The sequence below is a fragment of the Fundulus heteroclitus genome, chromosome 8, assembly GCF_011125445.2.
Source record: "Fundulus heteroclitus isolate FHET01 chromosome 8, MU-UCD_Fhet_4.1, whole genome shotgun sequence".
In the NCBI taxonomy this organism is placed as follows: Eukaryota; Metazoa; Chordata; class Actinopteri; order Cyprinodontiformes; family Fundulidae; genus Fundulus; species Fundulus heteroclitus.
This window is the reverse complement of record NC_046368.1, coordinates 15,676,807-15,699,412: the sequence shown is the minus strand read 5'-3', so window position 1 is coordinate 15,699,412 and position 22,606 is coordinate 15,676,807. Positions and strand designations below refer to the sequence as shown.

The window sequence follows — 22,606 nt, the reverse complement described above, 5'->3', positions numbered from 1 at the left end:
CAGAAAATCTCGTGCTTTTGTCCAGCGCGAGTTTTGCAGCTTGAGAGCCTAACCTACATAGATTCTGTATCTCTTATGAAACACAGTGTGAGCTAAGTAAGTCATGCTGACCTCTATTCTGTCACACCCTCTTGTTGTGAGAACAGTTGCATTATGTAACTAATGCATCACAGAATGACACCATGCCGTGATGAGAAAACTGAAAAAAAAAAAAAGAATCCATACATTATCAAACCCAACAAAAGGGGGCACAGTTGAAAGGATTCCCGGTCAGAAAGGGGGCTTCTCCGTCCACTAGTCCAGCCTCCCATTAAACAGATACCTAACAGGATTGTAATCCCAGACTTTGGTCACGTGATGGCAAACTTGGCCAAATGGGAAGGCGAGTCTCTGTAGTACGCTTCCGACCGCCATTACATTATTACAATGCCTTGTAGGCTGGACCGTGGTGCGCGGAAAAAAAAAAAAAAGCTTCAGCGCGTCGCGTAAAACCCACACACGCACGCACGCACAGTGAGAGAGAGAGAGAGAGGGTGACACATTCAGACTGCGCGCACGCCCATCGAGCAGTAGAATAACGCGCTGTGACAGATAAACAATGAGGAAGGAGCCGCTGCGGTTGAGGAAATCATGCACATGTTTGAGGATTTAAATCAACATTCGCACCGTTTCTCGACAAGCGCGCGGACGACGCGCGCTTTGTGAGGGAGCGATCCGCAGCCACGCAACATGATCTTTATTTCGGAATCGGCGCCAGGCGAAGAGGAGGGTCACTTTTGAGATGAACTGTAGACGTTCACACAAAAACAACCCCGTCTGACGTTTGTTGTGTTTTTCTCTTCTTCTTCTTCTCTGCAAGACTGAGGCTTTTGTGGTTTTGAGAGGACGTTTCGTAATGATTTAAAACTGAAAGGAAGGAAGGATTTTTTTTAAAAAAACCTACAGCAGTCGCCTGCTTCTCGTTTTCCTGGTTGGTGGAGTGTCAGAATAGTTGTTTTTCCCCCCTGCTTCTTCTTCTTTCTTCTCGCCCGAATGGTTTGACTCGTGATTTTTGGGTGTTATTGCTGGGAACCCGCTTGACTTTGTCCACCAGGAGCAACGCAGAACAAGGAGGGGGTGGATCTCTTTCTTTATTTTTTTTCGTCCCTTTCTCTCTCTCCTTTTTTTTAATGTAAAGCCATCGGGATCCTCGGATCGCTTGCTCCAGGAGCAACAGAGGGATTACATATTTCCTCCTCGCAGCGCCCTGTTTTGTGCGAGCCAGACTGGTTTACATTGTGAGAGAAACGGCTGTGGCAAGAGAAAGAAGGGCTATAAATAGCGCATGCAATTCTCGAAAACTATCACAAGTGGTGCATCAGCTTGTGGAGCGCACGGAATCAGATATCCTGCATTGCAATCGCCTTCTTTCTTTTTTTTTTTCTGATTGAGTTGATCGTTTTTTTTTTCTTTTCCACCCCCTTGCAGCGTTTCTATTTAAAGTTTGGACGTGTAGAATCTCTACATATTTGGGTCGCTTCTGAGAAGGGAGGAGAAAAGGAGTGGTTGTTCTCATGGATCGGGTTGATTTAATGATGAAACTACACGCGGTGAGACTCGACTTGGAGACGAGCTGATTTCCCCTCTGTGCGTGGATTGAAATGGATCTATTCTGTGACAGCGATCGCGTTTGGAATCGCCTGACCTGGATTGTAACAATGTTGTGATCTATCCCCCCCCCCTCCTCCTTCATCTCCCTCCCTCTCGCTCGCTCTTTCAACACACGCTTGGATTTATACGCACGGGCTTTATGGATGCATTGTGCACTTGGTTTTGAATACGCCCATTCTCTCACGCCGACCATCCCGAGTTTATTATCCGCGGCTCTTCTGAGACTCGTACGAGGGAAACCGATTTGTCAGCCCCGATCGGTGTTTGGATACCGATGTAAGGATTTCGACATGCCCTGCGCTGGCGACCCCAAAGGCGGACGATTATGACTGCAACGGCGAATTGGGTGGCTAACGGGGCAAGCCTTGAGGACTGCCACTCCAACATCTTCTCTCTGGTACGGTATCAATAAATCAGGCTCGGCCGGCTGTGATAGACAGGTCATAAGACCGTAGAGGAGGCACGCTTATGTGTGTGCCTGCCGTACAAAGGTGAACCAATTGGGGATGTTGTTATCGGGCAATCATTAACGCACATGCAAAAACCGACACATTTAAAAACCTGTTAGATAACTAATTTCTAAGGGGTCTATTAAGAAAAAAACAAATTTGATGATCTGTTGTTTGCATGCATTTGCAATCGCCATTGTGCTCCGTGCAGATATTAACTTAGACAGCACCAAATGTTTTTTATTATAATAATAATTATTATCATCATCCTCTCTTTTTTATGTAATCATATTGCTGGAAATCTTCCTGGGACTCTGTTGCAGTGCAATGCCAAGCCAAGCAACTAACTTGGAAAGGAGAAAAGCCTCTGTTTATTATCTCAGGATTCTTTCATCTGCTCATAAAAAATAGGTTAAGGTGTGTGAAATGTCCTGCCATGCCATTCTGCCGGGACACGAAGAGCTTTATAGAGAATGCAAAATGAAAAAAGGAAAAAAAAAAAAAAGTTCAAAATCTTGACAATAACAAGGCGTACAACGGAAGCCACACGTTCAGTTATTCCGAAGAAGAAAAAAAAAACGTGTTGGACTCCATACATGCAGTATCATTTTTTTTTGTGTGTGTGTGTGTGTGTGTGCAGAACTCACTGGTTTTGAGGTTGCAGGAGACAAAGCTGCATGCCTTTCACAGTTTTTTCCTCCTGCAAGCAGTGAGTTAGCTGTCTTACCACAGCAAGCAGCCAAGTGGAAAGGCATTCAGGAGACTGATCTCAGGCTGCCGAGAACCACAACAACATAGGGGTCCTGAGGGCTTTTCAGGTGATGGCGCATGTTGTGAACCAGCAGCGGACCCTGTTTACGCTGCACTAAATATGACACCGCAGCTATTTAAATACATCTCATGAAATGTTTTTTTTTCTTTCTTTCTTTAAATAGAAACAGAGACTTTCTTTGAATTTCTAGGCTTCCCGGAACATTTTGTTTCGGGTCATTTGATTTCACAGAGAGAGAGTGAGAGAGAGAGATTCCACATGCTGTCATGAAGTATTCAGAAGCACCTAGTATAAATTCCTCTGCACTGATTCTGATCCTCATGAAGCATTATACGTCTTAAATTTTCCCCCAGCTTGGCACAACAGAAATCGTGATTGTGTCCGTGTCACCGTCTCATCCAAGGATATTCCCCTTGTGGAATGAAGCTTTCATTCACTCGCTGCAGCTTTATTGGCCATCATGAACATCCCTTTCAAACTGAGGGTGAAAGAGACCATCCATCAGCTGGCTTGTTGAGAATATTTATGACTGGCAAGTGCCTCAGCGGTTACTAACTGGCGGCGTTCCCATCAGGGGAGTCCAAGACAGGACAAAAACAGTCCACCACGTGTACCAGTCTGGTGGTAAAACGTAGACAGACGCAGTGATTGAACATGCATCTTGATGTTGACACAGTAAGGGTCGTTGGTTGCATCGGGGTTTAGAAACGAGGGAGCAATACGGCAACGTTACAGTGAAAGCTGTTTCAATTAAAGGTTTTGAGGTGCACATTGGCACGAGTGCCGCAAACGATAAACATTTTTGTTTATCAGTGAATAATTTTCTAAAAACCTGAACCAAGAAGTGTACAACAATGAAGTAAACTGCATTCTTTGGTTTGGTGCTGACCTTAAATTCTGAACCAGGTAATGTTTGGTTCTGAAAGCATCATTAGGATTTCAGACTCTGATCTCTAAGTCAGCTGTAGTTTTTTTGGTAGATGGAGCTTTAAACTTTGTAATTTAAACTGTAGACCTTGTCTGTGGCTTCTTATAAACAGAAATTTCACGGTGTTATGACATTTTGGGGCTGCTCATTTTAGCAGGAAGCACTGATTTGGCAATTATCTTCACTATTCTTGCAGGCGACCAAAGGGTATTTTGAGCTGACTTATTGTCTTGATCTTGTATTGGTGTTACATCCTCGTCTTACTGTTGAAAATACAAGCCACGTATATTTTCTTCTTCACTATCACATTGTTTTAGGAAACACAACTAAACGGTGTGTAATAAAGAGCAAAACAATTTCCGCTATAATCCCCTGGAAGCTTTTTTTTCCCAGCAGCATGCACCCTTTAAATTAGTGTCAAATTTTTTAAATGATCTGTAGCATACCATTATTGTTTTGTTTTTTTAAAGCATGAAATAATTCTAAAATTGCAATCCTCAGTAAGTATCTTACTTGCAGTGCATCCTTCTACAATTTAACAGAAATATGATAATCAACGGTGAGCTTTTTGAGTTGGGAATGAACACTCAGGTTCAGACTCTGATCTATAGTCTTTACCAGAGAGATGTTCAAGCATTTTTTGTCTGCACATTGCTGGAGGAAACACAATCAAGTTATTTCTTATAACACAACAGAATCATTTCCATTAAAACGTCCTTGAAGCCTTTTGATGGCAGCACGCAAACTTTGAACATTTATGTTTCGCAATTTCATCTTAACATAAAATGGCTTGAAATGACATGTGTCACTACATCATTTATGTTGTATTATATACTTGAAAGAATTATAACTTAAGAAATATTATGTCTCTGTGAACATGTTTGACTGATCAGAAAATACAGCAATAACATACTTTGTCAGTTAAATGTATATAACCGATAAGCTGGAGCATGATTACTGAATATTTTAGACTCTTAAATATGATGTGCTTTTACCTGAGGATTTACATTTCACACTTTTAACTATCTATACCTTCATATAGAAACAGAGTCCGTGACTTAATATGGTTTAATAAAATTACGCAGCTGCACATTTTAGCAAGAAGCACTGCTCAGTAGTTAATGTCACTCTTTATCCAGACAATCTAACAACATACTGACCTAAATTGATATGGTCTTGGTCTCAATCTTGTACCAAAACATTATATTGTTTGCTGCAGTTTTCTTATGCTCAAGAACCCCAATTAAATAGTTTGACTGCACAACTGTTAACATTACATCTTGGAAGATTGTTGTTGGCAGCATACAGCATTTAAAATAAAACATTTGTGGCCTATGAGAAACTGTTTAATGCACTGTGATAGGTGAGATATTTTTGCTTTGTTTTATTTAATTTAATCATCCAAAAGATAAATGCTTGCTGCTTTTAGACAGTTTACGTCATTGCAAAAATGCTAATAAAATGTAATGTTTTTCAGTTACAGAATGATAAGCTGCAGACACGATCACTTATTTTTTTCTATCTCTGATCCAAAAGTACTTTTTTTTTTTTTTTTTACCAGAGGGCATCCATTGGCTAAAGTTTCTGCAGTTGCACACTTTACAGAGGGAGTAAATAATACAGACAATAACATGCTACTGAAATTAGAAGTAAAACCCACACATTTGTTTTTTTCATATCCACATTGTTTCAGGAAGCACAATAACATTGTCTGCATTAAACAACACAACTATTTTACATTATAACGCCTTGCAAGCATATTACCACCGTCGTGCGACCTTTGGATGTTTAATATATAGCTTTAGTTTAAAGCTCAACATTAAATGCTTTGAAGGCTTAAATATTTAACATTTAGATGATAATAATCCTCAGTAAAACTGTTGCCTGTATTAGATGCCCCCCCTGGGTCAGAACATATACTAATGAGATGTTAGGTTTGTCAGTTAGGGCTCCATAAATAAGGTGGGAAACTTCCTAACCTTTTCCTGTAGGTCATGAAGGCTGCGCTCTTAGATAAAGGTCTTGCGGCAAACTCTTGAACGCTCTGCTCTGACAGGCTGTTAAACAGCATTCCAGCATGCATTAACCTTGTCCCTCAAACTGATTTGCAACCCACAACAATAAAAAAAAAAGGGAAAAAAAAAGGGAAAAATAAAAACAACAGCTTACTAGAAAGCATAAGTGCCCATACTGTGCTGACTTTATGGGGGCAGCAGCAGATTACTGTCAAGGTGGGTGTAAGATACTTGGGATCGGCCGCAATCACACAATCCACAGAACAACTGTCTTGTGTGCTGGTGATCAACCATCTGTGACAGACAGCAAACTAGACCCTTGTAAGTGGGAGAAAAGAGCCGGGGCTGGTGAGTTGAAGTGGCAGTGAAGGAGGGAAAAGGGTGGAGGAACGTTTTCTCTTTTTTTCTTTTTTTTTTTTCGGTGAGAGGCTGAAGGACTGCAGCAGAATCTGTTTTCATTTTAGGAAAGTATTATGACTGATGTGCATTTCCTGACTGCAAGCCTCAGCCTATTTGAGCAAGAAACTGAGAGTGAAACGACGAGACGGAGAACGAGAGAAAAATAAAGAGGGAGATGGCAAGGCGAGAGAAAGAGAGAAAGAGAGAGAGAGAGGGGCAGAGAAAACAAACATCTTTCTGTGGACTGGGCAGGTTTCCTTTTAAAACTGAGTTCCAGGCTGATTATGAAAGGCAAGGAGGAGACAGTTAAAGGCCACACAACACAGGAAGCCTCAGTGTGTGTGTGTGTGTGTGTGTGTGTGTGTGTGTTTATACTGAGCGTACTGTAAACCACGCAGACTCGGGAGACAAACTTCAAACAGCCATCGTATTATACACACAGAGACGCATTCACAAACACAAGTATCTAAGAGAGGGGGGAATAAAATCCCTGTGCCCACACAAACATATGTATACCACCAACACACACATATACACACACACACACGCCTCCACCGCCTATATTAGGGCCGCGAATGCACCCTGCGTCCAGACGATGCAGGTTTGTGCAAACAGAGGTAAAATGTGGAGACCTTAATTAAGGGACTTCTCCTGTCCTCTCAACAGAGGTGCGCGGAGTGCAACGCTGGTAATTAAGTGTCCTCATGTAGAGGTCTAATGTGATCAACTAGGAGGTGCTCATTAGCTCAACTGTATCCCAACAGAGATCCTCGCTTGTGTAACGACGATGCTACTCTCTGGCGAGGAAATAAAGTGCTCAAAGATGAGGCTGGAGGAGATAGGCGCAGCGCGGTGATTTATGGCGGGTTAGCGGCTACGGCTTGTAAGGAGAAGCAGGTAATCAGGAGCGGTGCCTTTTTAATACATCCTGTTTGCATTTGCTCTTTATTAATGGCGGCGGAGGGTGTAGGGATGCTTAGGGCTGAGAAAGAGGCAGTGCTCGGACAGGATTGCTCGCCGAGCTGATAAATAACGGGGAGTTAATGTAAACCTGGGAAACATTAGAAATTTAGTTATGTTTGTGCCGATGCGATATTGGAGAGCTGAAACCACAGCGACGCTGTTTTCTTACACTGACAAACATGAGTAGGTTTGTTATGTCCTGTTTTGCCTCCAGCTTGAATACATTTTTTTTTTTAATTTTTGTCAAATGTTGGAAAGCGCATATATCAGTTGTAAATACCCGGAAAGCAGTTATTTATATATATCTTAACAAACAGTTAGATATTGTGCAAAAAGTATGAAGTATATTTAATCAGCTAGTAATTAAATTGGTCTGTTTTATTTCATACTCAATAGTATTTAAGCATTTAGTAGCCATGCTGAAGGACGTGATATCAAAGTAGAAATCGTAAGAAATTGTTCCAAATAGGCAAGTGGCGATTTGGCAAATATTCCTATCACTTTCTTAATTTTTTTTTAAATCGCCCTAAACAATATTACAGCATTTAAGCTAAAGAACATTTTCGACAGACTTTGTCTATTTGTGCAACTTCCCCAAAATGTGTCTAGTAAAATTAACAGTAAAAAGTGTAAGACGTGAAGCATACTCTTTCTGAGATTAAGCCGACTCAAACATTTGATTTAAAAGGTGGGTCTAAACAGCAACAATTGGGTATTTGTGCCTCAGTTTAGTGCCAGTGCATTGCTATTTCCTCCCTTCATTTACTTTATATCCCTAAACAAACCATTTAATAGTCCAGTACTGCTGCATATTGGTTTATTTTTCTCTGTAGTAAAGCACTTTCATAAGCTGTAGGAATACACAGTCATAAAAATCCTCAAATCTCATAAATTATTTAATTTAACTACATCCCATGTCCATTTAGTTTGATTTTAATCCCTGTCTAGGCCCAAGATCAAAATAAGCCCTCTGATCAATACAGAGCAACCTCCTGCAAGTAGCTAATATTTATAGGAGTCAAATAACCTAGAATACAGAAAATGACTTTAAATAGGTGCATGTTTGGTATTAAATCTCTTCTGTTAGATGGCTCTGTTTCATACCTGGAAAAAGGTGGTCATAAAGCAACCGAATTTGTAAAGGTATGAAATGACAGGCATTTGCTCTTTTGCTCCATAAAAGCTGGGTAATGCAGCCAAAGGAAAAGGAGAAGCATAAAAAAATGTGTGTGCACAAATGCATAGACCAGCAATAGACTGAGGTTTGATAATGCTATGATTTCTCTGCTTCACTGTTGGAGAGTTTGTGCAAGGTTGACCACACACTATTTTTTTTTGACCATATTACCCAACCCTAATTTTAGGTAAATCAGTCTCTGATTAAATTAAACCTAGATCAGTTATATGGTAATATTTTTTATAGCCAATTCAAAAGTCTTCACTGGGGATTATACAAAGAAAATACCTGGTCCAATTCCATTCTTGTTACCTGTAAGGACAGCCATATAAAATTTTAAATTGATTTATGTACAGTCCACTCATTATGATGGTTGACAATCATTTCTCACCCATGCTTTGGGTCAAGTGAGACGGTCATAAAAATGATTCAACCACTCAATTTAACATCACAAATACGTCATAATGCATTCTTTTACTAAGGCTTACTAATATTATTACCCCTTTTTGTTTGGCTCAGTTGACAGCTGTTATAGTATATAATGGATTAGGACTCTTGATCAAATCGAAATAATTCCAAGAAATGTACTGCTAAAGTACAAGTAAATCGTAGAAAATGACTTGCCTTAATTGGTTATCAAAGCGAGTGTTTAGTTATGGAAATGTCCGGTGGACAGATATCTTTCGCATGCAAAAAACAAACAAAAAAAACAACAACAACCAAAACAGGATTTAAACAGCTGAACTGATAAGCACCCTGTTTAATAACAAAGTATATTGTTTATTTGGATCTCGATATGAACATTTCAACGTTGACTGTCTCAAGTGGCCATTCGAGGAAATGCTATTTGTTTTTTTCTTGCTTTTTTTGTGTGTCCTGTCTGGCAATGTGGTAATAAGAATTGTTGTCTTAATGCCAAAAAGAGCCCAACAGATTTTACTTTCAAAAGTAGAGCCTCACTGCTTTCGCCATAGTGCTCCACTTGATTTATACATATGCAAGAAGCTTTATTAGATTTTGTGCTTGCGCTATTTCATGTTCAATGGACACTGAAACAGGAAGGTAGAAGAGGAAAAAAAAGAAATAAACAGATGAGATTAAATGCTAACAGGGAGAAAAGGTGAAAAAGAGGAGAGGAAAGGGAGAGACCAATATAACATCCTCTGAGTCTGCTTCTACACTTGCAAAGAGAGATATAAAAAGAACAGCAAAACCAACCGATAAAGTACAAACAACCAACGCCTTGATACCATCACTGAAGAATTTACAGTATTATTTAATACGAAATGTATAAAGTGACAGCTAAAGATAATAATAGGGGTTTTCTGTATAGTAGTGAATCTGTAAGCACCTGAATCCAAGCACCTGTGGGTATTTGTGAGAGCGCCCTTGTGGATGGTAGGTTTATCCATAAGAAAAATGCTCAGTAGCTCTTGTGAGGAGCCAAACACCCATCCCTAGAGCACTGAGGCAGATGTCAGGGGAACCAGAACCCCAGATGCCCGAAGGAACACCCCCCCTCCCCCCAAAGCAAAGGTTCCCAAGAGGGGCCAACACAGGGAAAACTGCCTCTCCCATCCCAGGGAGGAGCAGAGATGAGCCCCAGGAAATCTCCCAACAGCCACAATGCTGAAGCCCCCGGGAGCCGCGGGGATGAGCCCATGGGCTCCGCCGACAGCCAGCTATGCAGGAGCAGATCAAGCCATAGGCCCAGAGACCCGAGGCCCAGGCGTACCCCGCCCACTGGTGGGGCCCCTGACAGAGCCACAGGGGCACAGGCCCCCGCGAAGCAGCCACCAGGAGTGAGCCAGCGCCTGCTCGAGCACCCAGCCCCGGACACCAAGGATCACATTCACATGTTCCCACCCTAGTGCTCCTGCGAACATACGAACTCTTCTGCAGAAAAAAGGGGGGATGCAGTACACACACTTGCACTCACCACACACGTCCTATATTCCAAAGTCCAGGCACTGGCACCCCAGAGTGTATCCAGTCCCCAGACCCGGGAAGTGACCCCCAACATCAAGATGGGGGGTGGTGGGTGGTCCATAAACCGAACGGGCCAGCCAACCAACTAGAGTCCACCCCACAAACCCTGAGGTGCTACCTCCACCACCCTCCATGCCTAAGCCCCCCATATTCCAGGGGAGAGCAAAACTGCAAGCCCCAGCCGACCCCCGAGAACCAACGCCCACCCCCAGCCCAGACCCCGACCAGGTGGTCTGCTTCTCCTCCAGATCCCGGACTGGGGTGTGAGAAAGACCCCAAGCCGGCCTCCACCTGCTCAAATATCGTGTTGTTGCATGTTGTCCTCAGGTGCGTCTTAATCTGAGAGGGCCAAAAGGGGGGTCCCGGCATAGCCCCCCCACCACTATGCAGCCTACCCAGAACCCTCAATGTCTAAATGTGAATGGGGGCAGAGGAAGCCACCTCAATTTGTGGCTGTTTTAAGAGGTAAATTTACAGATTTGGGGCTCCAGCCCACTGCAGACAATCTTTTTAGATTAAAATAAATTCATAGCACTTGTACGTTGATAAATATATTTAATATGTATGACTTATCATTATCCAAGCCATTTAGTACGCTTAGTTGTCGGATTACAGCTAAATTAAACATCAGTCACAAGCTGCTTACAATATATTGCACAGTTAATATTACCTAACAGGCTCTTATCTTGAATGTTTACAAGCAATTGGGATCGCAAGAGTATATAGTTTTGTATACAATTTTTTTTAAATTGTCTTATAGGCATACCTAAAAAACCATTTATCTCCACTTGACTTGAAGAAGTGATCCTGAAATTGCCTGTGGCACTAAACATTAAGCTAAAAATGGACTATTCTCCCCCATGACAGGCTAGAGAGAAATAGCTATTTAAAATACTTTAGAAATATGTATTTTACATATTTACAGTTTGATTTATAAATCCTGTAATAAGGAACAAAACTGCTTAGTCTAAAAAAGGGTCTATATTTAACCAGAGATATTCAGGCTGAATATAATAAGTTAGGCAGCCGCTGTCTTGAAATATGGTCTGTGTGCTCAGTGCTAAGTAAGGAAAATTAATTTATATGTCACAATACCATGTTTTTTTTTTAGATGCATGCAAAAGAGATATTCAAACAGTTATTATTTCTCATGCCCAATTAATCTCTAAAACAAACCACTTTGATAAATCACAGTGTTATCAAGATTCAAGGTTTCCATTTTTAGCTTGTTGTTCATCACTTACATTAAGACTACACGCAGCAAAATAACTGTGAAATTGAAAAAAAAGGTGAACAGAGCTGCAAAAAAGAACCCCTTGTTCTGGAGAGGGGAGTCAATTTGTTCATCTAATATGATGTCGCTGGAGCCTCCCATGAGATCATTCTCATTTATTTTGTACATGCGCTTATGGGTATAGGCCACCCGAGACCGAGAGACAGTCCTGCAGCGAGAGTGATGAAACAGGTGCACCCATCCTCTTTCCACATGCCTGTCTCCCAGCTCTACTGCTGACCATACACTATTTGAAATTGTCTTTTTTTTTAAAACCATCTGCATCTCTAATTGGAACTCATGCTGAGAAGTAGTTGCAGGTACATGAGGAGAAGAGAAATAATGACGCATTCTCAGTCAGAACAACAGAGGGGGATTTATCCACCTTTGTTCAATGCTTCAAAAGCAGCTGTAAATCTTTGGTGTTAAAAAAAAATTCAGCAGAGTAAAATCATACAGTTATGCGTTCTGCAGAGGAATTCATGATATCTTTACAGTCTTTCCTAATCAAAGCATTTTAACAATTAAAAACACATTAGGTTAAACTCCTGCTATTCTCATACATACCAGTATAATTAAAACTACTTTAGTATGTATTTTGCAAATATGATGAGGTATTGTTCATCACTAATATTGTTAATATGCTTCTGATATTTTTACTGAATTTACTGACAAACGGAGAATTAATGATCTGATAGAATCATGATCTTATATAAAATGATTTATTTATTGTTTAAAGATGTGTGTATGTGTGTGTGTATATATATATATATTATTTTTATTTTTTTACATTAACCTGTATAATTAAGTATTATATAAAAATCTGAATACAAGCATTCAGAATCAGCTGGTGGTTTTCAATTTTATTCAATTTACAGTGGTGCAGTGATATTGAGGCCATGTCTCCATCAAGGAGACAAAAAGTACAGGTTTCCAAGGCAGCATACATACTTTAGTATGTATTTTGCAAATATGATGAGGTATTGTTCATCACTAATATTGTTAATATGCTTCTGATATTTTTACTGAATTTACTGACAAAAGGAGAATTAATGATCTGATAGAATCATGATCTTATATAAATTTTTTTATTTATTATTTAAAGATGCGTGTGTATATATATATATATATATATATATATATATATATATATATATATATATATTTATATTAACCTCTATAATTAAGTATTATGTAAAAATCTGAATACAAGCATTCAGAATCAGCTGGTGGTTTTCAATTTTATTCAATTTACAGTGGTGCAGTGATATTGAGGCCATGTCTCCATCAAGGAGACAAAAAGTACAGGTTTCCAAGGCAGCATCTTTGTCTTCTGCTGCATGCCCCGCAGAGCATCTCCATCTGGTTGATTCACACTAAACAATCCACCCCCTACGCCCAACCTGTGCTTTTGGCTTTGCTTGCTTGTAGTTCAGACAGAAAGAGCTGGCTTCACCTTGAGTATATATGAGGCCACTCCCACTAATCTGCCCCTGTCACTGCAATGGGAATTCCTTGTCATTGCAATGGGAGAACATCCAAACAGTAAGAACACTCTGTAAGTCAGAGAGGGGAAAAAAAAAACAGGCGTTCGGGCTGCTGTAAGAAAATGATTTGTGAGTCAGCCTCGCCGTGGGTCAGACAAACAGGGTGGAGTATAAGCTGGAAACAGGAAGGCCGGGATCTTCTCACTTCTGTTTTTACAACGCATCTCTTTTCTAGTAAATTCTCCGGAGCGTAGTCATGGATCTTATCTGAGCAGCAGGCTTGTCAGAGCCCTGCCACAGAGGTGAAGAACAGTTCAAAGGCGGAGTGGGGAGAGAGGGAGAGAAAGAGGAGAGGCGGGGTGGGAGGGGAACTACCGCTGGTCCCGGAGCTGGAATTGGGACAGGATGGGCTGGAGTATTTTTTTGAGCATGGTGGCTTGAGTGTGAAATATGTAAGCCCTGCAGTGCCAGCTGTGTTCTATTCTTAGCGCCTGCTGGTGTTTCAGCATGTGTGCGGGGCGACAGAAGACTGTGTGCGAAACAAGGATTGGCAGGAAACGGCCTGGAAGGGGTGCCATCAAATGCCTGTAATAGCGGGAAAGTCAGCTTGTTAGCAGAGACATGCATACTAAACGCGTTATTATGATTTGAGTTTGCTTTATTTATTTAATGCTAAATTAAATCAAAATATGTTTGTTGTGATCCTTCGGTGTTAGGTTTTAGTGTTTACTTGTATTTGTTATGTTCTATAAGGTCTTGCTATATCCTGTTTTTTTCTCTATATTTATTATTGTATCTTGGATTTTGCCATATTGGCATGTTCCTGTAGGTTTTGTTTCCAATGTTTTTATTCAAGTGTTTGCTTCCCTTTGTATTCTAGTTTATTCCCCATAGGTTAGTATTTTTTAGTGTTTTCTTGGTGTTAATTAGCCTCCATCCCTCAGCCTCGCTGCGTACGTTTGCCTCAGCTGCTCATTATTATCCTCTGATTATCACACCAGCTTCTAAAGTCGTTCTCCACACTTCCCTCATGTGGCGCAACAATATATTTGTTTTGGCTATGAATAACTTTTAACAACTGCCAAAGGCAATTATTAACAAAGTTAGGAATTTGTGTAAAAATTATCAAGTGGCTGTCAATTATTGTTTTATGAATACCTGCCTGGAGAAATGTAGTATTAGAGAACAATAGATGAAGGAGTATATTTTCATTTTCAATTTCAAATCAGTTAAATTTTATTATAAAGCGGCAATTCATGACATGTCATCCCAAGGCACTTCGAAAAGTCAAATTCAGTCAAATCATACAGATTGGTCAAAACGTTTCCTATTTAAGGAAACCCAGCAGATTGCACCAAGTCATTGACTTGCAGCCTTCACTCATTATTAAAGAGTGTAGAGTCACAGTGGACAGTCGTCTGCATTGTTGATGGCTTTGCAGCAATCCCTCATACTGAGCAAGCATAAAGTGACAGTGGAGAGGAAAACTCCCCTTTAACAGAGAGGAAAACCTCAAATAGACCCTGATGTCCTCCAGCAGCCTACACCTATAGCAGGATAACTATAGAGATAATTCAGGGTAACCTAAGCTGCTCTAGCTACAAGCTTTGTCAAAAATTTAAGTTTTAAGATTAGTCTTAAAAGTAGACAGGGTGTCTGCCTCACGGACCAAAACTGGGAGTTGGTTCCACAGGAGAGGAGCCTGATAGCTAAAGGATCTGCCTCCCATTCTACTTTTAGAGACTCTAGGAACCACCAGCAGACCTGCAGCCTGAGAGTGAAGTGCTCTGTTAGGAACATACGGGGTAATCAGAGCTCTGATATATGATGGAGCTTGATTATTAAGGGCTTTATACGTTAGAAGAAAATTTTTAAATTATATTCTTGATTTAACAGGAAGCCAGTGAAGGGAAGCTAAAATTGGAGAAATATGATCCCTCTTGTTGATTTTCATCAGAACTCTTCCTGCAGCATTTTGGATCAGCTGAAGGTTTTAAAACTGCATTTTGTGGACTTAGACTTATAAGAGTGCAGCCTTGAATTTTGTATATCGGCATTCTCAATCAGCAATTATTCACACATATACAGAATAAACACAAACAACTTATTTCCAAAATATAATAATTTATTTTAAAAAACACCTCAAAGTTAAATTACTTCATTGAACAAACGTTTTAACTAAGCTAGTACCTCCAACTATACCACTAAGTAAACTGAAAATAATAAGCAAAACTTATAAACTACCTGGAAAAAAGAACTGATAATAAAACAGAAAAGAATAACAAAAAATGTCAACTCATGACCTTCAGGTTATGAGACTTAAACCAATAAATGATGCAGTGAAAGATTAGCACAGTTCAGTGTGAATATGTTTATGAACCATGGTTTGTTTTGAATTAGAAATTAGGTAAAATTAGCTTTAAACTAATTAAGTGTTCAAACACTTAGTACACAATGCAAAACAGAAGGGTTAGTAAAATATTATTTGAATACAATAATATTTAAATTATTTTGATGAAATGCTAATATCTTAAGAATAATTTGCCGAATCCAATCAATAATTTCTTGGCCAGATATTTTCAAAGATGTAGTCTTTTATTTAACCTGCGAGATCAAGACATTCACGTGTGTGTACCCATGTTTCTTGTCCTCTTTTCCTTGTGCCCCCTCTTAAATCTTTTTCTTTTGCTATTTAATAAATCTCTCCATGTCCGTCCAACGTTCCTGATTGCACTTGAATCATGATCCACAACCATACCTCATGACAGTAGGATACACCCAGACAAAGGACTCAATGATATGACTTTTGGAGTGTTATTGACAGGAGATAGATAAGAATAAGGCCAGGTTGAGGAGCCTGTGGAGTTGCAATCGCCTTTCAGGGGTTGGCAATCCCTATTCCCGGAAGAGACCAACAACAATGTTTTTATTCTCCATTTTTTTTTATAACATGGACCACCTACCTGGCGCTGAGTAGACCAACGGATCCAATGTGCCATTCAGCCAGAACCTGTGCTAGATGCCACATACTTCCTCTGCCAGGGTCAGAAGGATTTCACACCTCAGTCACCACTCCAGTCGTCATCGGCTGTCTCATCTTTATCATCATAGTTGCTATTCTCACCTTCTGTTCAGCTTTCTACAACTACAATTAAGCCTCAGGTTCCTGTTTCCGAGGTCTCTGAGGGGATAGATGACGACCTACCGTATGTTCCTGTTCATGAGTTTTCTGATAAGTGTCCACGTGTATCTGCTGCGTGTTCCTGTTTCCAAGTTCTCCAATGGAGTTGAGAACATTGCTGTTACCAAGTTCTTTGACCGAGTTCTGATGAGGTATCTTCTGGCTTCCCTGCCACTTTCCGAAGCTCCTTCAAAGGTTCCTAAGATGGTTCAGCATCCTGTGCACCTGTTTCTAGAGCCGCTCCGAGGGTTGCAGCATCTTGTGGACCGGTCTCCTGAGTTCCTTTGTTGGCCTGGCCAAGCTGTGTCTGCATCCTGTCAAGGATCTCTCTCCTCCATGGCTCCTGGTTGGCCTACAGACAAAGTTATCTGTAGGTTCTCCCATCCTCCTGGTTGACCTCCAGACAAGGTTCTCCGGGAGTTCTCCTGTTCCCCGGTCAGCCTCCTGACATCCTGTGTCGGTCGTCAGTGCTGACCTCTGACCTTCTGTGCTCTTTGCTGGAGCTGACACCCACCAGAACTCTGTGCGCTGTGCCTGCCTTAGATGTCCTCCAGATGACCTGCCAGAACTCTTTTTAGTTGTTTTATTTGTGCCTCCCTCTAAGTTTGCATCTTTTGTTGTCTAATAACAGTCTGAATTTTAATTCAAAATCCCAATCAGCACTTGGGTCCTGCTCTAGAACCACACATCGTGACAATATTTCTGTTAAAATATCTCACAACGTTTAAGTCCCATTCTGAGTAAAAAAAAAATTACTTGACCACTCAAAGTTTGGTATTGTACAATACCTTCTCTTTTATATTGTTTTTCTGCATTATTATTTTGAAAGTATGCCTTGTAAGATTATAATCCTAACTCAGAAACCTCTAATTCCAACATGGCTGCCTCAGAAATTAAACACGTACGTATGAAGTATGGATAATTCACAGAACCGCATGCATGCATTTGTAAAGAGGCATACTAAAATGCATTGTATCAATTTATTTTTACATCAAAGTGAGAATATCTAGAGGAGTTTTTTTTTTTTTACTTTTTTTTCTTAAGGTTGTCTGCTTGTGTGCTTCAACCCATTTTCCGATCGTTTTGTCCAATGTGGTGACTAATATTTAACAGTTTACACAGCTGCCACAAGCTGGTCTGCCTGTTGCTCGTGGTTTTCAATGCAGAGACCATACAAGACCACGAGGTCAGAGACCTCGAGCAGAATTTTAATAGCGTCCCTTTCCAATTGAAAAAGTTTAATTTATATTGAACTAATATGCACATTCATTATGTCATATATAAATAGCATCATTACATACTGTACAGTGATACTCATTTGGATGGAAGCTTACGGTTGATGAAAACCCAAAATTCAATTTCTAAGAAAATGTTAATGCTACAATTACACCAATAAAACAAATTATTTTTTTTATTCAGAATGACTATATTATGGGACTATGTTATAGCTAACAGCCATGTGGAAGAGTCTAAACGGTCTCTTTGTCTAGTTCAGTAGGCTACACTATCATGGGGAAGACTGCTGATTTGACAGTTGTTCAGCAAACAGCGATGACACCCTCCACATGGAGGTTAAGAAACGAGAGATCATTGCTAAACAAGCTGGCTGTTCCCAGACTGTTTCATCCAAGCATATTAATCAAGAGTTGTGTGGGAGAAGAAAAAAGTGCAAAAACAGCAGGGCTAGTTGAAGCTTAAAAAAATTAAATCTTAGTTTTCTGGTGATTTGGTATTTTGATTTGCTGTGAACCAGAATAACAAGAATAAATAAAAATTGAAATATATCACTCCCGTGCGATGAATGTAAACAATAGGAGTTTTTCTTTCAGATATCTTTAATTTTATGCAAATATATTGCGATGCATCTGCATATGTGTACAACTGGTGCATTTGTCCACATGTCCTTGAAGTTTGCTAATACATCAGGCCGGCCCTGCTTCACTGCCTCTTTATTAAACCTAAATCCTGAAGCCCTCCGTCACATTCATACACACATTACGGAAACAAAAATTTGTAAATCTGGGTATCTCTTTGCCTTCAAACAGGAGTAACTCAGGGAGTGGTTCGCAGAAGATCTGTTTCCAGCCTTCTCACCTGACTGCTTGCGTATTGACAAGGAGAATTTCTTTAAAGGGAGATACTGCCCCGCTTGTAACTGGGCAAATATTTTCTGCAAGCCAGACAGCTTTGCCGATATCATGGCTGGCTGGGATTCAACACCAGTTAGAGCGCTCTCAGGTTAAAGGATGTCAGCGCTGCGGAACGAGAGGGGGAGAGAAAGAGGAAACATTAGTGTTGCCTGGCGCGCTGTTACAAATGCTAATTATCACGTGTTGATCTTCCATTGAGAGATTATCCGCAACCGATCGGATGGGGCTTGATGAGAACAAACACATTATGCACAGACTGTTGATTCACAAGCGTTTGTGTTGCATCGATTCTCTCTGCTCTGCCGAACTGCGCTCTCTCCCATCGTGAATTAGACAGACGCTCATGATTTTTCAGATTCTAATGAACATTTGTACAGCTCTATTTCAGTCCTGGCTTGCTTCTCAGGATGAATGGACAGCGCGGGACAATAGAGAGGCGGATAGGTTTTCGTGAAATTGTCTCAACAGGCAGAACTGAGAGAGCCGGCGCTTGCTAAAGTGGTCTAGAGACAGGTGCAGAGAGGGTGGTCTTGGATATTATATATTGTATTTTCTTTGCAAATAGCGAACTGCATACGTTGTGTGATTGCTTGCATATTTATGTTGCTCTTCTGATGACTTCTAGAGTTAGGGCTCATATTGGCAACCACTCCCAGTTAGTAAGTAAACAACAGATTTGAGACAGCAGTCGGGCGAGTTGCGTGTTGGAACTTGTTCAGGTATGACCTGCGGAGATGTTGACAGCCTGGCCAGGCTATGTCCCGTATAACCATGCGCGGGGTTATTTGTCGTTTTCCACCGACATTCTGGTACTTAGGGAAAGACAATTAAACGGTGAATTATGCCTTGCTATCTTTTTTTAACTGAAACAATACTTCTGCAGCAGGAAAACAAAAATCAATGCAGGAAATTAGAAGCCAAACGAGACATTTTTCATTCTGCTTATGCTCCATTTGCCCAGTTTCAAGAACAATCAAAGTAGCTGCTTCTTGTGGCCAATTCAGAAGCCTCCATGCAGTGCTAATTGCACAATTATTGGACTAAAATTACCAGAGTAATTTTTAAACACAAGTTAAGCAGTTCTCTAACTGCTCTCAGTCAGTAATCCTGCTGTATGAAGCCGTAATCATTGGGCAAATTTGAGCTCATGAATTCCAGCTGCAAGAGACCAAATTGGGCTTTTTGTTCTGCTCTGGAAAAGCCAACACACGCGCGCATCGGAGGGTTTTTTAGAGTATAGTAAGGGATATTACATGTTTCGTTTCAACTGTAACCCTGGAGACAGAAATCTGTAAACCTGAGCTTTCTGAATTCGTCCAGATGTTTTATGTTGCCTAGTAACTGTTTTTACTTCTCTCTTGTGTTTTTCTTCTTTGTGTCTCCCGATTTTTATTCCTTTGTCTGTATCTCTCTTCCCCGCACGCCGTCTAGCTTAAGAAATTACAATGAGGTCTTGTTTATTTTCGTGTGAATAATTTAAGCTGAGACCACCGCCTCAGCCCGTTCCCGATTTCCTTCGGCTAATGGCCGCGGCGTCTCATTGGTGCATCCGCCGCCGCTCCTCCCGCCACCTGCTTCTCTTTGTGTCAGGTGAGAAGTCGTGGCTTGGCGAAGGGCTTTCTGTCGCGTGATTGGCAGGTCTATCCGTCACTCAGCCCCTGGGACTCTGGCTCGCTCTAATTAGGTCGCTTGGCTTGCTCACCTCCCAGGGTTGGATGCTACAGCAGAGCACAGATCAAATGACAGTCCCTTGTTTTGTGGGGGACGTTTAAAGGTGGTGGCAAAAGGCAGAGGGAAGGCATCTGTCTCGAGTTTGCGCAAACCCCAACACAGAGACCTCCTTTACGTGCACGTTCAATGCTTTTCGTCACTTTTTTTTTTTCCACCCCCTGCGTCACAAGTGCAATAATGTGCATTGCTCTTGATGTGTGTTGCAAAATGCCAGAGGGGAGTATGACTCCTTGTGGGTTAATTTGATTTCAGCGGGTTAATTGATGAAGAGGAGGGAGGGAGTCGATGCGTGTTCTTATTTCTGCCACTGGCTGTTCTAATTGGTGACTTCTCAGTGTTAGTAGCACACAGGCTTCGCTCTAAACAGTCCCGCTTTTCTTCGTTTCAAGGAAAACGTTGACCACAAATTAGCGGCGGCTGCGCGTGAAACACAAAAGGAAGAGCAGCGACTTGATCTCTTCACTGCACCAAGCAAACTGCAGTGGGATATCGTATTAAAATGTTTTGACTTTGCATTCGTTGCCATCTGATCTGCCGTGTAAAACCGACAGCTGAAGATGAGATCGTGCAGATAAGGAGCTTTCCTTTCTTTTGTCACTTTCACATTAAAACCGACCCAGTGTTACGCCTCTTGAGTGTTTTATATTGAGGAACTGCAAACAGTATGGCTCACATGACATCAGTCAGATAAAATTACAAGTAGGCAGCCTGAGTTGTGGCTCTATTGGAATGAGGAACCATAAAAAAAGAAGATATGACTGAACAGAACGTAATCCAAACATTTGAGGTATTGGTGAAACATTTTAAACGCGAACAATTATACCATTTAGTGCAATAAATCATTTTAATGGACTTTCTCTTGTCTCAGATTTTAGTAGCTTGTCTAGAAATTGGACACAGATGAGAACGTGATGGCTTTCTTACATAGTAAGCTTTCTGCATGTGTCACAGTATATAAAACCGCTGATACAGGCTGCCCTCTCAATAGGCTGAAGTGCCTTCTTTGTCAGGCCGTGAGGCTTTCATGTTGTTAGACGTAACACGTCTGCTGGGATACTGTATTAACCACAAACCCACTCAAATGTAAGCTCAGCTGGATCAGCTGCACTTGATGTTGAACAGTGGCCGTAAGAAACCTCAGCAGAAATGGACGTGGGCTTTGCTAGTATGACATTAAAAATTGTTTTATATGGCATTAGATTAAAACAAACGTTTAGCACGATCTAATTTACTTCATTCAAAACTGAAAAGCAACGGTAAGGTGTACTGAATTTTAATCCTGATTTTGTAGAATTTTATAGCTTAATGGAATAACATAAGAATAAAGCTGATATTAGCTGGGTGGTTAGTGTTGGTATATGCCTGCCTGCAGTCGGCTGTTTTGTGTTCGCACTATGACTGCGTTTTTAGTGACCACAGATACTTCCAAACTATATATAGGGGAGGGAAAAGAAAAAGGGTAAACCATGAAAACACAACAGTCACCAAAGTCTTACCTTTAAGGATAAGTGTCATGACTTTTCTGCATTAGGAACCAAAAGCTCATTAGTTTACATATGGCGATTGTACTGAAACAACAATTTCCCTCTGGATTATCAAAGTATTTCTGATTCTGATTCTGATATGTTGTTGAGGGTCAGGGAAACCCGTGATTGGTTCAAGTGCATAAGGAAAACAACGACAATTGTTTGCAAGAAGTAGAGTTTGAGGAGATCCACTGTTTTCCACCGTGTTATCTGTCAGGAACCACAAGGAAACAGAATCAACATCTTGGTGAGAATTCACTTTACTTGGTTGTTTCTCAGTTCTTCTTCTCAGAGTAATCAATGCACAAATCAACACATTATTATCCCTTTTGAGGATGTGGTTCCTGAGTGGAACGTTGCCCTTCAACTAAGACAACATTGGTATGAGTAAGGCAGCGGGGTATTTGGTGAGGTCCAAGCAGCTCACATTCACGAGCAAGGAGAGAGAGGTTAAGGCCTTAAGCAACATCCGAGCAAAGCCAACATACACATGTATTTTTTTTTCTGTTCTTTCTTCATGCGTGGTAAAGACTTCACATTTAGGTTTTAGTAATGGCCGTATCAATATGTTTTATCAACATAATGATACGGCATTCGGCATGGTTGCAGTTCAAATCTTGGCTATGCAGACCTTTTGGTGTAGAGTTAAGGGTTGTAAGAAAAAAAAAGAACAGCTGATTCTAGACAGAGTTTAGGAAGGAGTTTGGTTGTGATTGGTTATCTCATTTATCTCTGCGATGGACCAGTGACCTGCCCAGCTTGTGTCTCACGTTCCACCTACAGCCAGCTGGAACAGGCTGTAGCTCCCGCCCTACGAAGGTAAACTACAAGAACAATGAATGAATACAAGCAATAACAGCAATTTGTAGCGACGGTGGAATGAAATCCTCAACACAAACGTCTCTTTATTATCTTT

General features: G+C 40.8%; 1 protein-coding gene across 2 annotated transcripts in view; it reads left to right on the top strand.

The window, feature by feature from the left end:
• Positions 1 to 505: 505 nt before the first annotated feature.
• Positions 506 to 22,606, top strand: part of LOC105930810 (mediator complex subunit 13L) — a 126,632-nt gene continuing 104,531 nt past the window's right edge. For both annotated transcript variants that reach the window (XM_036140171.1, XM_012869183.3), the window contains exon 1: positions 506 to 2,047. In XM_036140171.1, coding sequence (XP_035996064.1) covers positions 1,976 to 2,047 — 72 coding nt within the window. In that variant the 5' untranslated portion in view covers positions 506 to 1,975. The remainder of the gene's footprint in view (positions 2,048 to 22,606) is intronic.